General features: G+C 40.3%; 1 protein-coding gene across 1 annotated transcript in view; it reads right to left on the bottom strand.

Annotated features, from left to right (window-relative positions):
- The window catches only part of GSDME (gasdermin E), a 24,799-nt gene that overhangs the window by 4,021 nt on the left and 8,367 nt on the right, over positions 1-12,411 (bottom strand). Inside the window, exons 4-6 of the mRNA XM_035894088.1 lie at positions 7,078-7,249; positions 5,935-6,055; positions 1,104-1,292 (exon numbers count right to left, since the gene is read on the bottom strand). Coding sequence (XP_035749981.1) covers positions 1,104-1,292; positions 5,935-6,055; positions 7,078-7,249 — 482 coding nt within the window. The remainder of the gene's footprint in view (positions 1-1,103; positions 1,293-5,934; positions 6,056-7,077; positions 7,250-12,411) is intronic.

The raw sequence follows: 12,411 nt of genomic DNA, 5'->3' as shown, positions 1-12,411 counted from the left end.
GGGGGGGAAGCCCAGCCTCAGGCAGATATTTTTTGTACCTGATGCAATCGTATGACTGTCTATACAAGTAACAGAAGAGGAAACCTACTTTATATTGGTTTAGTAGAAACAATTTTTTTTAGCTTTTTTCCCCAAGAGACAATTCAGGTTAGTTAATTAAAGGAAACCTCCGAGCCTTTTCAGCAAGAAAGGCACAAAGGTATGTCAAGCTAAGACAAGAGCCAGAACAGTGGCATACCACCCTTTCACAAATCGGTGTTTTTCATATGTACACAGAGACACAGTTATCCCTTTCAAACCAGTCTACATTGGAGAATGACAGAATTTCTTTCAGAACAACAAATATGTATTTTGGTCACAGTCTACTGAACAGCCGTGAACAAAAGGTGAAATATGAAGATAACAAAAGTGATGTTCATCGTTAGAACCAGCTGTAAGAACTCTACCAAGAATTGATGAAAAGTACAGTGCGTTCTGAAGCCTTGATTTGTTTTCCCCTTTTTCATTCCCCTGGTGACAATCCTGCCCCTTCCTTCCACATCCCTACAATAAACAGGTTTCGCCTGGCTCATTATATCAATTTGCAAACTTCCTTTAAATCACATTTTAATTTCATCAGCCTTAGTCGATACCAAAGATTTCTAAAAAGCTTCTCAGACAATACTGAGTCTAAGTGAATGTGGGGGAGATGTTTTTGTAATTTTTGAGACTTAAAATAACCTTTAACTGAGAAGCTTTACTGAGAGTATTTTCCAAATAATGAAAAACTATTTTCAGTGACCCTTTCTGAATGAAAGCATAAATCATCACTAATCTTACAGAGCTTATCTGGAATGTAAAAGAACTGGCATAAAAACCTGATTTTGTAAGATCATTTTTATGACAAAGGAATTCAGGATGTTCCTAGGGAACAGTCCACCGCATATACCTTCTGCAGAAGTACATTTTTTTATTCTTTCAGTGCATTCCCCCAAGAGCTCCTGATAAGGGCTATTAAAGTGAATTAACATAATTTCTTATGTACTACTGTAGCAGATTATTTCCTCCTATCACATTGCTTAAACTCATTGTAATGTAATCACGTAAAGCATTTCTGGTAATACCTTGTTTCAATACACTTAAAGAAGCATCACTGGGAATGAGGTTTTTAGCCCCAGAGTACATCTCATTATCAACAGCATCTGGCTGATAGAGAAACAAAGCATCTCTGAACAGTGCTGAATGGGGATAAGTTGAGCCTTCTGTGCTTTCTTTTTCAAAACCTCCTTGCTGTTCATCTAGCAGACAGAATTCTGTAATTAGAAATTCAATATAAAAAAAATTTAATAAAATACACAAGCAATTACCAAATGAGATGCTAGCTTATATTATCTAGTGTTCTCACAGGTGATTTCTCCATGCCTCTTCTCTTCTAGGTGGGAAGAATGCCAACGGTTGCTATGTATGTGAATTATTGAGCATTACTGCAGCCCTGATGTTTGCTACAGTGTGCACAGGCAAAGGTCCTGTGATACAGCTACCAATTGCAAAATGTTACACCAGCTCCTGTGAATTAAAGTAATGCAGACAGCAAATAACATGAAAACTTCTCACCAAGACCATAAACCTGAACGCTGCATACAAGAGATGCACGTATTAATTCTATACATTTTCTGCCAATTAAGAGATGTGCTGTAATGCAGGCTACAGGATCCATTCGTGATGGAGACAGATGAAAGCAGTTTCTGAGATTCTGAACTCTGACAGTCTCTGAGATTCTGAACTCTGACAGTCACTCACAGAGCTTCTGGTTGTGGCTCTGACAGACTCCTCTTTCTGAGCCAAGCCACAGGTCCACCCTCAAGTTCTCCAGATGAGTGGAAAATAGGGGACTTCTCAGAGCCTGTAAAGGACTTCATCCAGGCATATCCACTAACAGAATCACTCTGCAATATACTGTCTCTTCAAAATCATTTCACTAAGAAAATAACAAACCCTGGCTGGATTACCCTTTCTGCCTTGTCTTCGTGATGAGCACTTCCCTACCTCATGCAAACAGGACTGCGGATTCCCTGCCACCCCAATGCCCCCAACTTGATGAAGCTAAGGGGCTCCTGGAAGGTACACAAGGAGCCTTTGCAAGAGTTACACTAAGAAATCTGGAATATCAAGCACAGTGCTCATGTGTCCAATACTGTGCCCCAAAGGTACAGAATATAATCAAGGCCTATGTATTATTTTGGTCATCTTTTATTTGCTCAAATGCAAGGCTTGAAACTGTACCCTGGCACTCTGCAGCAGGTCTGAGGAGAATGCATGCAGGCTAGCAAGAGGAACTCAATTTTAAAGTAATACCTGACAGCAAAAGGAAAAAAAAAAAAATCTAACTAATCAAGCACAGTGGCTCACATGTACCAGGCACAAAACCTAAATATAACCTTCCTCCAGTTGTAAGAGTCTGTCGCACCAAATTAAGGCCATTCAAAGCAGATGAGAAAGCATGGAGAGCACTCCATCAGCAAAAAGCTTTTTCAAAGGGAGAGCACACAAAGAAATCTCTGCCCCAGACAGAAGGACGACAGAGACCTTTATGCCTGCATAACCCTTCACAGAGAAGAGCGAGCTACAGATGAGCAGAAAGCGATTAACACAGATTAAAGAACTTCCCAAAGCAACAAGACTCTGGACAGCAGCTAAGGCACCATAAGGCCAACACACTGGTGTTACTTTCATTGATACTAACAAGGCTTTCACACGAACCCTGAAGGAGTAAGATAATGCCAATAAACTACCTGCCCTTCTAAGGCAGAACGATGCCAATAAGGGAAATCAATACACATCATCATGTGACAAGTTTTAAGAGAACAGATCCTGCTGTTAAATCTTGTAATAGGGCTCAATTCAGAGGAAAATACAGGACTCCAAAAGTTTTGTATTAATAGGACTGTTAATTAATTTTGGATCTCATTAATTTTGTCATACTCTTTAAAAAAAAAAAAAAGACAAGGGAAAATAAGTGAATGAAAGAATATACAGAATACTGTGATATTTTCTCTATTGAATTCTATTACATCCATCAATGACAAACCTCCACTAGTGCAGTTAGATCCTGTTAATTATTCAGAAATGTTAACAAAAATGGAAGAAAATCAGAGATGATCAATGAAAACAATCAAAGGCAAAGAGACTCCTTTGTGGGGAGAAGCCGAAGAGAGTAGGACTGTTTAATTTACAGACATTTAACAGGAAGCAAGTCACACATATATAGCAATGAACAGAACAAAGCAAATCAGCCGGGTGCTACTATACCTCCTGTTTTGTAAAGCAAGAACAAGAGGACTTGCAGTGAAACTTTAGAGACAGAAAACTGCAAAGCCTTTAACAGGAACAGCTCTTACAGGTAGTGGAAAATTAGCCTGTAGAAATCTGTTCAAACAGAATGATTACAGGAAAACATTATGGTAAAGGGATCAGAAAAGGATCAGACCTTTTTTTTTTTTTCTTCTTCTTTTATTTATTTATAAAAATGTCCAAGCATGTCCAGTCATATTAGCCTGTACATTTTAAATAAAGTTTATATACCATCCTTCCTTACAGAATAACTCGAACACTGTCAGTAGCAATGAAAAAGAAACAAACAAACACCCAAATCTTACCTGCACCTTATTCTGTAATTATCTGTGAAGAGAATCCCATTACCTTACACCCGCTACTGGTCACTTTCAGTCTCACGTGCAAGGACCACATTATTCTCTGGATTTAACTTCAAAGGCCATTTTTATTTCCATAAACAGACACTGATCATTGGTCAGATATTAAGAAGTTGAAGGTTAGGCTCCACCATACTTAGTCTTGCTGGCAAATCCCTAATTTTGCTATTAGTTCCTCCACTTTAGAATCATAGAATCACTTTGGTTGGAAAAGACCTTTAAGATCATCGAGTCCAACCTTTAACCTAACCCTGCCATCCCACCACTAAACCATGTCCCTAAGCACCTCATCTATCCTTCTTTTAAATACCTCCAGGGATGAGGACTCTTACCACCTCCCTGGGCAGCCCATTCCAGAGCCTGACAACCCTTTCGGTGAAGAATTTTTTCCTCATTTCCTTTTACTTTCTCAATGACAATCAGGCAAGGGAAGACAGCACAAGTTAAAAAAAAGGAGAAAATACATAGGTTGTTTGAGGTAAAACATGAAACAGCTGTGCTAGTTTTGAAGCTTAAAATACATAACATTAAATATGAAAAAAAAAAAGTGGAAAAAGAAGCAGAAGTGGAGAAAGAGCACAGAAATACAGATCATTAACAAGACCCATATATGATCAGCTAGCAGGACACAGGAATTTCCATCTAGAAATCACGTAAGTAGGCTATCAGCTATACACCTATGTAGTCAGATAGCCTTAAATGCACCTGGTTACTCTGAATTACACTTCTATTATGACCATGAAGTCAATGCCTTCTGGTACATCTCTCTGTTCAGTCTATGTCAGAGCAATTCCACATTTCAGAAATGTCTTTACAGGTCACATGGTATTTACTTATATTCCTGAACCTAGGGACTTCCTTAATATCAGAAGTCAGTTGAAGGAGAATGACAGAGACTATCTTCTGCATTTCTTATCCAAATAAAGTGCATCCTGGATTCAAACCTCAACTGCACTTAATTATTTCTTCAACATTATCTCGTGTTTCTCTCCACATCAGACCTTTCCAACTTCCAGCCCTACACAGTCCATCCGATTTCCTTCCTTCTTGCATAACATCCCCTGAAACCTCCTTTAGGTCAGGGAGTTTAACTGAGGATAGACAAGAAAGAAAAATCCAGGTGATTCTGCAGAGCAGAGTTACTACTCCCCCCAAAGCCAGTTTCAACTTTTTATAACTCAACACCCAAAAGTATTTGACCTGAAATAAGTAAAGCGTGAAAGGACATTTCTGCAACCATTCTGAGAACAATCTATATATGAAAGTGTAAAACAGACAGAAAAGTTTAAATTCCAGTCCTATACTTTATGAATAATTCTTTTCTTAGCATGACTTTTGTCTAAACATTCCTGGTTAACTGTCAATTTATATTCTCTCTGCCAACAGCACGGGCTGAGGGCCAGCTAGCTAGAAGCATAATTGCGGAAAAAGACCTGGACAACAAATTCGAGAGGATCAGCAGCATGCCCTTGCAGTTATTGAAGTTTGCTGCATGCTGGGCTGTACTGGCAAGACTGTAGCTAGCAGATCAATGAAAGTGATTTTTCAATTTGGGAGGCTGCGCCAGAGTGCTGTGTCCCATTTTGGGCTCCCCCGTACAAGACAGACATTCACATACTGGAGCAATCTAGCAAACAGCCACCAAGATCACTGAGGGTTGGAGAACATCATGTATGAGAAGAGGCTGAGAGAATGGGTTTGTCCAGCTTGGAGAAAATGTTGCTAAGGGAGAACCTTATTGCTATCTACAGCCACTCAATGGAAGTACGGTCAGAAAACAGAGCCAGACTCTTCTGTATGACAACAGGACAAAAGGCAAGAGACAGAAGTTAAAGAAAGGGAAATTCTCAGTAGATATTAAGAAAGAAAGAAAAGTTCTCCATGATGGTGGTCAAACACGAGAACAGACTGCCCAGAGGGGTGATGGAATCTCCACCCGTGGAGATATTCAAAATTTGAATAGGCAAGGCTATGAGCAATCTGATCCAACTTTGAACTTAGATCAAACTTCAGACGTTGGCCCTGCCTTGAGCTAGATGACCACCTGCGGTCCCCTGAAACCTAATTTTTTATAATTTTAGGATTTATGCAAACAAGTGAAAAAGCATTACTACTCAGAAAATCAGTACCAAGGCAATGGAGACCATACAACATCATACACAGGGAAATGCAAAAGTCATTGCCCAACAGACAGCTCTTGTCCACAGCTGAACTTCATGCCACAGAAAACAAGCTTTATACTTACCGAACTGGCCGCTGTGCTTTATAAACAGTTCGATTACACCATAGGCAATGGTGGTTGCAGGAGGAATTTCAAGGATCACACTAGAATCCTTCATCATACTTCCATTTTCACTCACTGAAACCTAGAGGACATATTTATTCACTGTTTATCTGATTCAGCTACTGTGTAGCTTAAACACAGAATTAATTAACGGGAAAAAAATAGAGGAAGAATGTGCTCTATTCTCCATGATGTTCCACATCCTGGAGATAAAGCACATGTTACATTTGACATCTATGAAAGGAGTAAGATGAGCAGTGAGGTAGAACAATGCCAAGAATGGCTCTCAAACTCTTAGCTACCCTGTCCTAGTACAAAGTTGAGCTCCAGGTGCAGCTTTTGTCACACATGAAGCACTGTGTCGCTAGGAAATGGGCACCCACTTCAGTACCCTGCCCTGCCCTCTTCTGTCCTGACACCCCTTTTGCCCAGCTGGAGACTGGTACCAGGAAGGTGGCACTTGCACAGAGGGTTGCTGAACTGCAACTCCCAGGTTGGAGACACCCTGTGCACAGAAGTGATTCATCTGCAGCTTTAAAAAAAAAAAAACAAACAACAAACCAAAACCACAACTTACAGTGAATGAGCATATGTTTTGACTTTGGTAATTACCTTCTCAATTCATAGGCAATTTTTCAGATATCTTCATAATGCAATTAATCTCTACTGCCATGATCAAAAACAAATAGGTTCTCAATAACTACTAAAACTCAGTAGACACTGCGAACATTTTTGATGAATGATTACCTGGCTTTTCAAATAAATTTGCTTCAGCAATGCTTTTTGCTCTTCAACTTTCACTGAATTGTTATATGTTTGTTTTATGTTCTGGTGTAGGCAGGAATCTACATAGAAACTGAATCACAATTTGACAGTATTGATGGAAACCACATTCCAGGCTCACACTAAAAGATGGCACCTTTTGCCAGTGAGGCAATGGAAAAAAAATTTTACCTTTCTGAAGTTTCACAACTAAACAATGCAGTGAATTTAACATGTTAAGGAAGCATGAAAAATACTCTGAAGCCTATTTGGAGAAATTGTAATTTCTTCTCAGATAACCTGGAAATGTTCTATTCCTTGCAGATTTTTAACAAATTTTACCTTTACTATTTTTGTACTGCATCCCACCACACCACTGATCTTTTCTTCTGTCTGGATATGTTCAGATATTGTACACTTCTGAGTTGTTATTATCTTTTCTCTCAAGATGCACAGCACTTCACGTTTTCTTTCTATTACTTGTTGCAGTAAACTACTGTTTAGATTTATTGTTCTGAAAAAGAAAAGATGCCATTAACAATGTAAACACTGGACCTGAGACAAAAACATTTTCTTAATTGCTTGAAGAAGGTTTTATTGTAAAACCAACAATGGCTTCCGTTATGACTAGTCTCCTCAAAATTATGATGTCCTCTTCTGTTACTTGGCAGCAGTAAATATCTGTATGACACAGTAAGTCCCAACACACGTACTGAATTCTTGATTCCTTACTCTGAGCAAAAATGGCAGTTGTCTGGCTACTTTCTAAGCAAAAAAAGCAAGGGAGAACTGAAGACAACTTTAAGCTTCCAGTGATAATATGAAAACAACCAACCAGGCTCGTGGACCCTAGGTTGAATCCTCTGCTCCTAGGAATTCACACTGATGCTAACTTGGCCATGGCAGGGGATGCCAACTAACCGTTCTCTTCAGTCTCCTGTTAGCACAAACAGTCTCAGTAAGCCAATGGGTCGCATCCTGCAGTCTTTACTCAAAAGAATTATTTCAACCAAAAAAGTTACCAGGGAGTACAAACAAAAGACCTGTGCTCATGGTCCATGTTATGAACCCCCTGCAGCCAAGCACAGTACTGCGTACGTTATGCATGCACACACACAATGAAAATACACATAATAGCATAGTACATAAGAAGTATGTAATATAGTAGTATTATCCACACTTCACAAAGCTCTATTTAGAAAGAGCCAAGTTGTAGCAAAGCTAGTAGAAGTTAGGAAATATATAGCAAGCAATCTTCCAGCCTGGTTAGTTTCTCCCTTTGTAATGAAGCCCCAGTCTTCCTTACGATAGTTCTTGGTTTTCCCTCTCTTACCTGGCCAGATCAAGTCCCATTTCTTCCCCCTCCTTCTCATTCATCTCAGCTTTGTCCCACAGCTCACCCATCACTTGTTACTGCTTTCCATCCCTGTCTGGTCAAACTCGGTCTCGTTTATCTCCTTGTCATCATCCAGTCCCATCATGCCTGTCTTTGTACTTGCTTCTACCTGCTGCAGATGTGCCATCAGTTGCTTCTCAACAGGGGAAGTGACATGGGCTCCTTTGCATCTGAGTGTGGACGTCCAGGCTCACCCTGGACTAGGACAGCTTGAGGCAACCATCACCAGGAATGCTGGTTTGGCCTCTGAAGGCCCACGGGCAGGCAAAGGAACGCCCTGACACGCTGCTGCCAAATTTTTAAGTTCTTACTCCAAATTCTGAGTCACCAGAATTTCTCCTTGAGGAATGAACAGCACATAAAGAGAGCAACACCTCGATGTCAACCCTCACAGCTTGCTATGGATCTGTTTCAGTGTTCGCTTATACCCTGAATCGGCTGAGTGGGATCAGCACCGACCAAATACTTCAAAGGGCTGCATGAGAAAAGATAGGAAGGATACCATGGATTTTGGGATTGGAAAAGATTACTAAAAAATCACCCGCTATAAACTCCCGTGTTACACATCCATATAACCTGACAATTTACAATTAATGACCAGGACTGTTACAGTCAAAATAATTAACAGTGGGAGGAACCTCAAATCTCTAGCCCATGCCTCCAATTTAACAAGTCATCCATACTGCACAACATAACTCAGCGTATGTTTAAATGCTGCTGGAGTTACATCTATAGTTAGGTACTTATTAGAATGAGCAGAAGAAAGAAAGTGAATGCCCCAAAACAACAAGAGAGGATTATTTTCCAAGAAAAGATGACAAAATTCACTACCCTGTCTTCTGGGGTGTTAAGAGTCTTTCTGGTAACAGTTAAAGCAACTTCTTAATGGTATTTGAATGATTAAAATGTGTCAGTTACATTATACGTTTGCAAAATACCCATTGGAGGTCCTCAGATGTGATGTCGTATTTTCTAGGAACAGATAACTCTAGCAAGACAGCTGGAAGATTAAAGGATTGCTATCCCTGGCTCAACTTATTCAGTCTTTTCTCCTCCCTTTTACTGTAAATGGCTATTCATGGGGCTAAATGGCAATTCCCCAAAAATATGACAGAAAGACATGTCTGACTCCGCTTTATTTAAATTGAGATAGCTCCACTTTTAATTAAAAAGTTTTAGATTTATTAGATTCTGGAGTTTTGGATTTATGCAGTCTGTATAAGTCTGAAGTCAGCTTGGTTCTTTATTAAATTAAAAATATCCTGAGGCAATTTTTGATCTTTGGAGAGTTACATGCTTATATGAAAGTTCAATCAGTTGGAATGAACTGTCTGAAAAACTTAAAGTTGATTGTTTAAACAAGGGAAAGAAAATACCTCTGAAGCAATGCAGCAGTGACTAGAAAAGCACCCCAAACATTCCTGAGATTATTAATATAACTTTTTTTCTTTTAGTGCAAAGCCATGCTTTATGCTTGGAATGCAATGAATCTTTGGATTAAGCGAAAATTGAAGAAATGTCAAGCAATCACAAACACAGCTGCTCTTAGAAGCATCTGCCAAACCAGAGCTATTAGTTATCACAATAACAGACCATCAAGCCTATCATATACTTCACAATAATTATTTATGATTCTGAAGAGGTGTCCTAAGCATCTTGAAAATACAAATTAACTAAGAACTTGCAATTTTAACATCCGACCTAAGAAGCCACAGGGGAAGAAATACAATGAAGAAGCACAAAAGCAATTTGTCATTTGCCTTCATACGATGTATTTTTTGACTGCTTTAGAGGATGACAAACTCACCGGATATCCCCAAAAGTTAGAGCAAAAGAAACAAAACAATCAAAGGTAGAAAAATACAGACTAAATAGAGATTTGCTGTTTCTGAATGAGTATTAACATAAGAAGCATACAGGATATGATTTAACTCTATACAAATGAATAACCAAAATAATTCAAGAGACTTTTTCTTCCATCTACTTCTACAGTGTTCTGCCTGAGATGGGACTGGCTCAGACCCCCTCATGCTCCTGGCTTTGAGGTTCAGATGGAGAACCAACAGCACAGTGGCAAGCAAAAGAGTCAGAAGACACAGGTAAACTTGTAAAGAGGCTTAGTGAAGAAATGTCCGACATGGCGCTGGATGAGCTGCCACGGCACTGGAGGCTGCGCAGCAGCACTTAACACCCTAGGGCACAGAGCTGCCTGCGGGGGTCTCTGATGCAGCACTGCCGCAGGCACGGTGTCTCGGAGGTAACTTGGGGTGCCCTGCACAGAGCGGCATTGTGTGGCAGAGACACGGCCACTGCCTCAGCCCCAAGATTCAAGTGACGTCAGTGGGATGTGTTCAACCGTAAAGCCAGCTGAAGGGCTTTCCTCTTCCCATTAACTTTAGGGAGTACCGGGTTCAGAGCTTTAAAACACGTAACTCTTATTAACCGGTACAAATACCTTTTCTTTGAGGACAGCACAGTTAAATGCTCTTCTCTAGACTTCTGGCCCTGAACTTTCTATGATAAAGCCCCTTAGACTCTAGGGTTGCATGTGGGCACATCATGGGTTATCACTGGGGCACAGCCTGTGGAAGGCAAAACATTCCGTTCTTCTCAGTGACTCAAACAGGAGAGAACATGAGGTAAGCAAATACCCAGCTTATCTAAATTATCATCAAAAATAGCTATCAAGAGCAAAATGCAACAGGGTTAAAGTCTGACAAAGAGAGCAGGGCTTAAATATTGCAGGGCAATGGCTGCTGAATCTATGAGCGTATCTTTGCAAGCGCTGAACTCATTTGCTAGCGTAACACTCTGAGTATCAAGAAGATATCTGAATAACAAGAGATGGTTGAGGTAAACCCCTGAGAATACATGCATGCAGGCACGCAAATTGCATTGCATTTTTTTATTTTACAGGTCATGTTTCAGAGCTTTTACTTCTGTTCTACCACCATCACTCTCACTCTCTCTTTCACCATCTATTCTACAGGAGCCCTCACAGATCCTGAGTGACCTGTACTACATCACTGTACTCCTTCCCACCTTAAGAATCTGAGCTGAAGTACTCAAAATTAACACTACATAAAACACAATGAGATGTTGGTTTGCTAAGCCCCGTTATCAACACCCAGGGTACGAGCATATATAAATAAAGGTCATTTAAAAGATAAGGATTGTGGGTTTTTGTTTGATTGATTGTTCTACTTCAATAACCTTCCTGAGGTCAATGATTTACTAAGCTGGAAGCTCTGTAAGTCAAACATGAACAGAAAAGAATTTGAGTTTTGGTCTTACTCTTTCCACATTTAATTGGGATTAAACACTTCCACTCTCCTATAATGCAAACGCTTCCTTCACTTTTATTCAACCTTTTCTTTCTTGCATGAGGAAAGCAGCGGAGAATAGAGAGGCACAAAGGCAATTTGCTGCAGACTGGAAGCAGGAAAGAAGGGAGAAAAGCAAAAACTGATGGAAGGCAAGAGAAGACACCACTTGGCAATAAAGCAGGCTCTCAGTTAAAGTCCAGAGCAGAAGCCTGCTCTAAACCCCACAGCTGAGACTGAGGGTCTTTCCTTCAGGCACAGAATCTCTGACCGGACCATCCACAAAGGAGGGGGACCAAGACCATTTTTCCATCAAATCTGTCTAGTCTTCTCAATGACCCATGCCACAAATCCTCAAAGCAAGGTGCTTGCCAATTTACTACAAATGCCAAAAAGAATGGTAACTGCTTTGAGTACTCTCCATCCTCACACTGAAGTTAGCACTGTTGCCTGCCTGCACAAATTTTCACTAGTCCAAACTACCCACGTGACCGAAAAACCTTTTCAGTTCTGCGCTGGGCAATGTCAGCTCAACACACCTCCTCTCCCAGCTGCAGAGACATGGGTGGCCCACTCTCACAGCCTTGCCCAAATCCAACTTCTTCCACAACACCTACATGACTACAAAACCTCTCTCACTGCTTGGCCAGAATTCCTCAGTTTGTTCAGTCTTCCCCACTGCATTTATAATGCGCAATAGTCTGCTGTCTTCCATACAAATGCAGCTTGCTGCACAGTGAGAGCCTTCACCCAGCTTTGCTCCTCCTCTAAGAGACCTCTAGATGAGTGCCATCCATCAAAATCCACCAGACCTCACTCTGCCACTTTCTACCAAGCGCAGACGCATAATATTTCTTTTGTTAATCTGTTTCAAATATAACCTCTCTGACCTACTTCTTACAGTCATACTGGAACACAGCATCTGCCATAGTCAGCTTATTGATTGCATTTCACAAT

This window comes from Egretta garzetta, unplaced genomic scaffold (genome assembly GCF_000687185.1).
Source record: "Egretta garzetta isolate BGI_Z169 unplaced genomic scaffold, ASM68718v1 scaffold94, whole genome shotgun sequence".
In the NCBI taxonomy this organism is placed as follows: Eukaryota; Metazoa; Chordata; class Aves; order Pelecaniformes; family Ardeidae; genus Egretta; species Egretta garzetta.
This window is presented reverse-complemented; position numbering and strand designations above follow the sequence as displayed.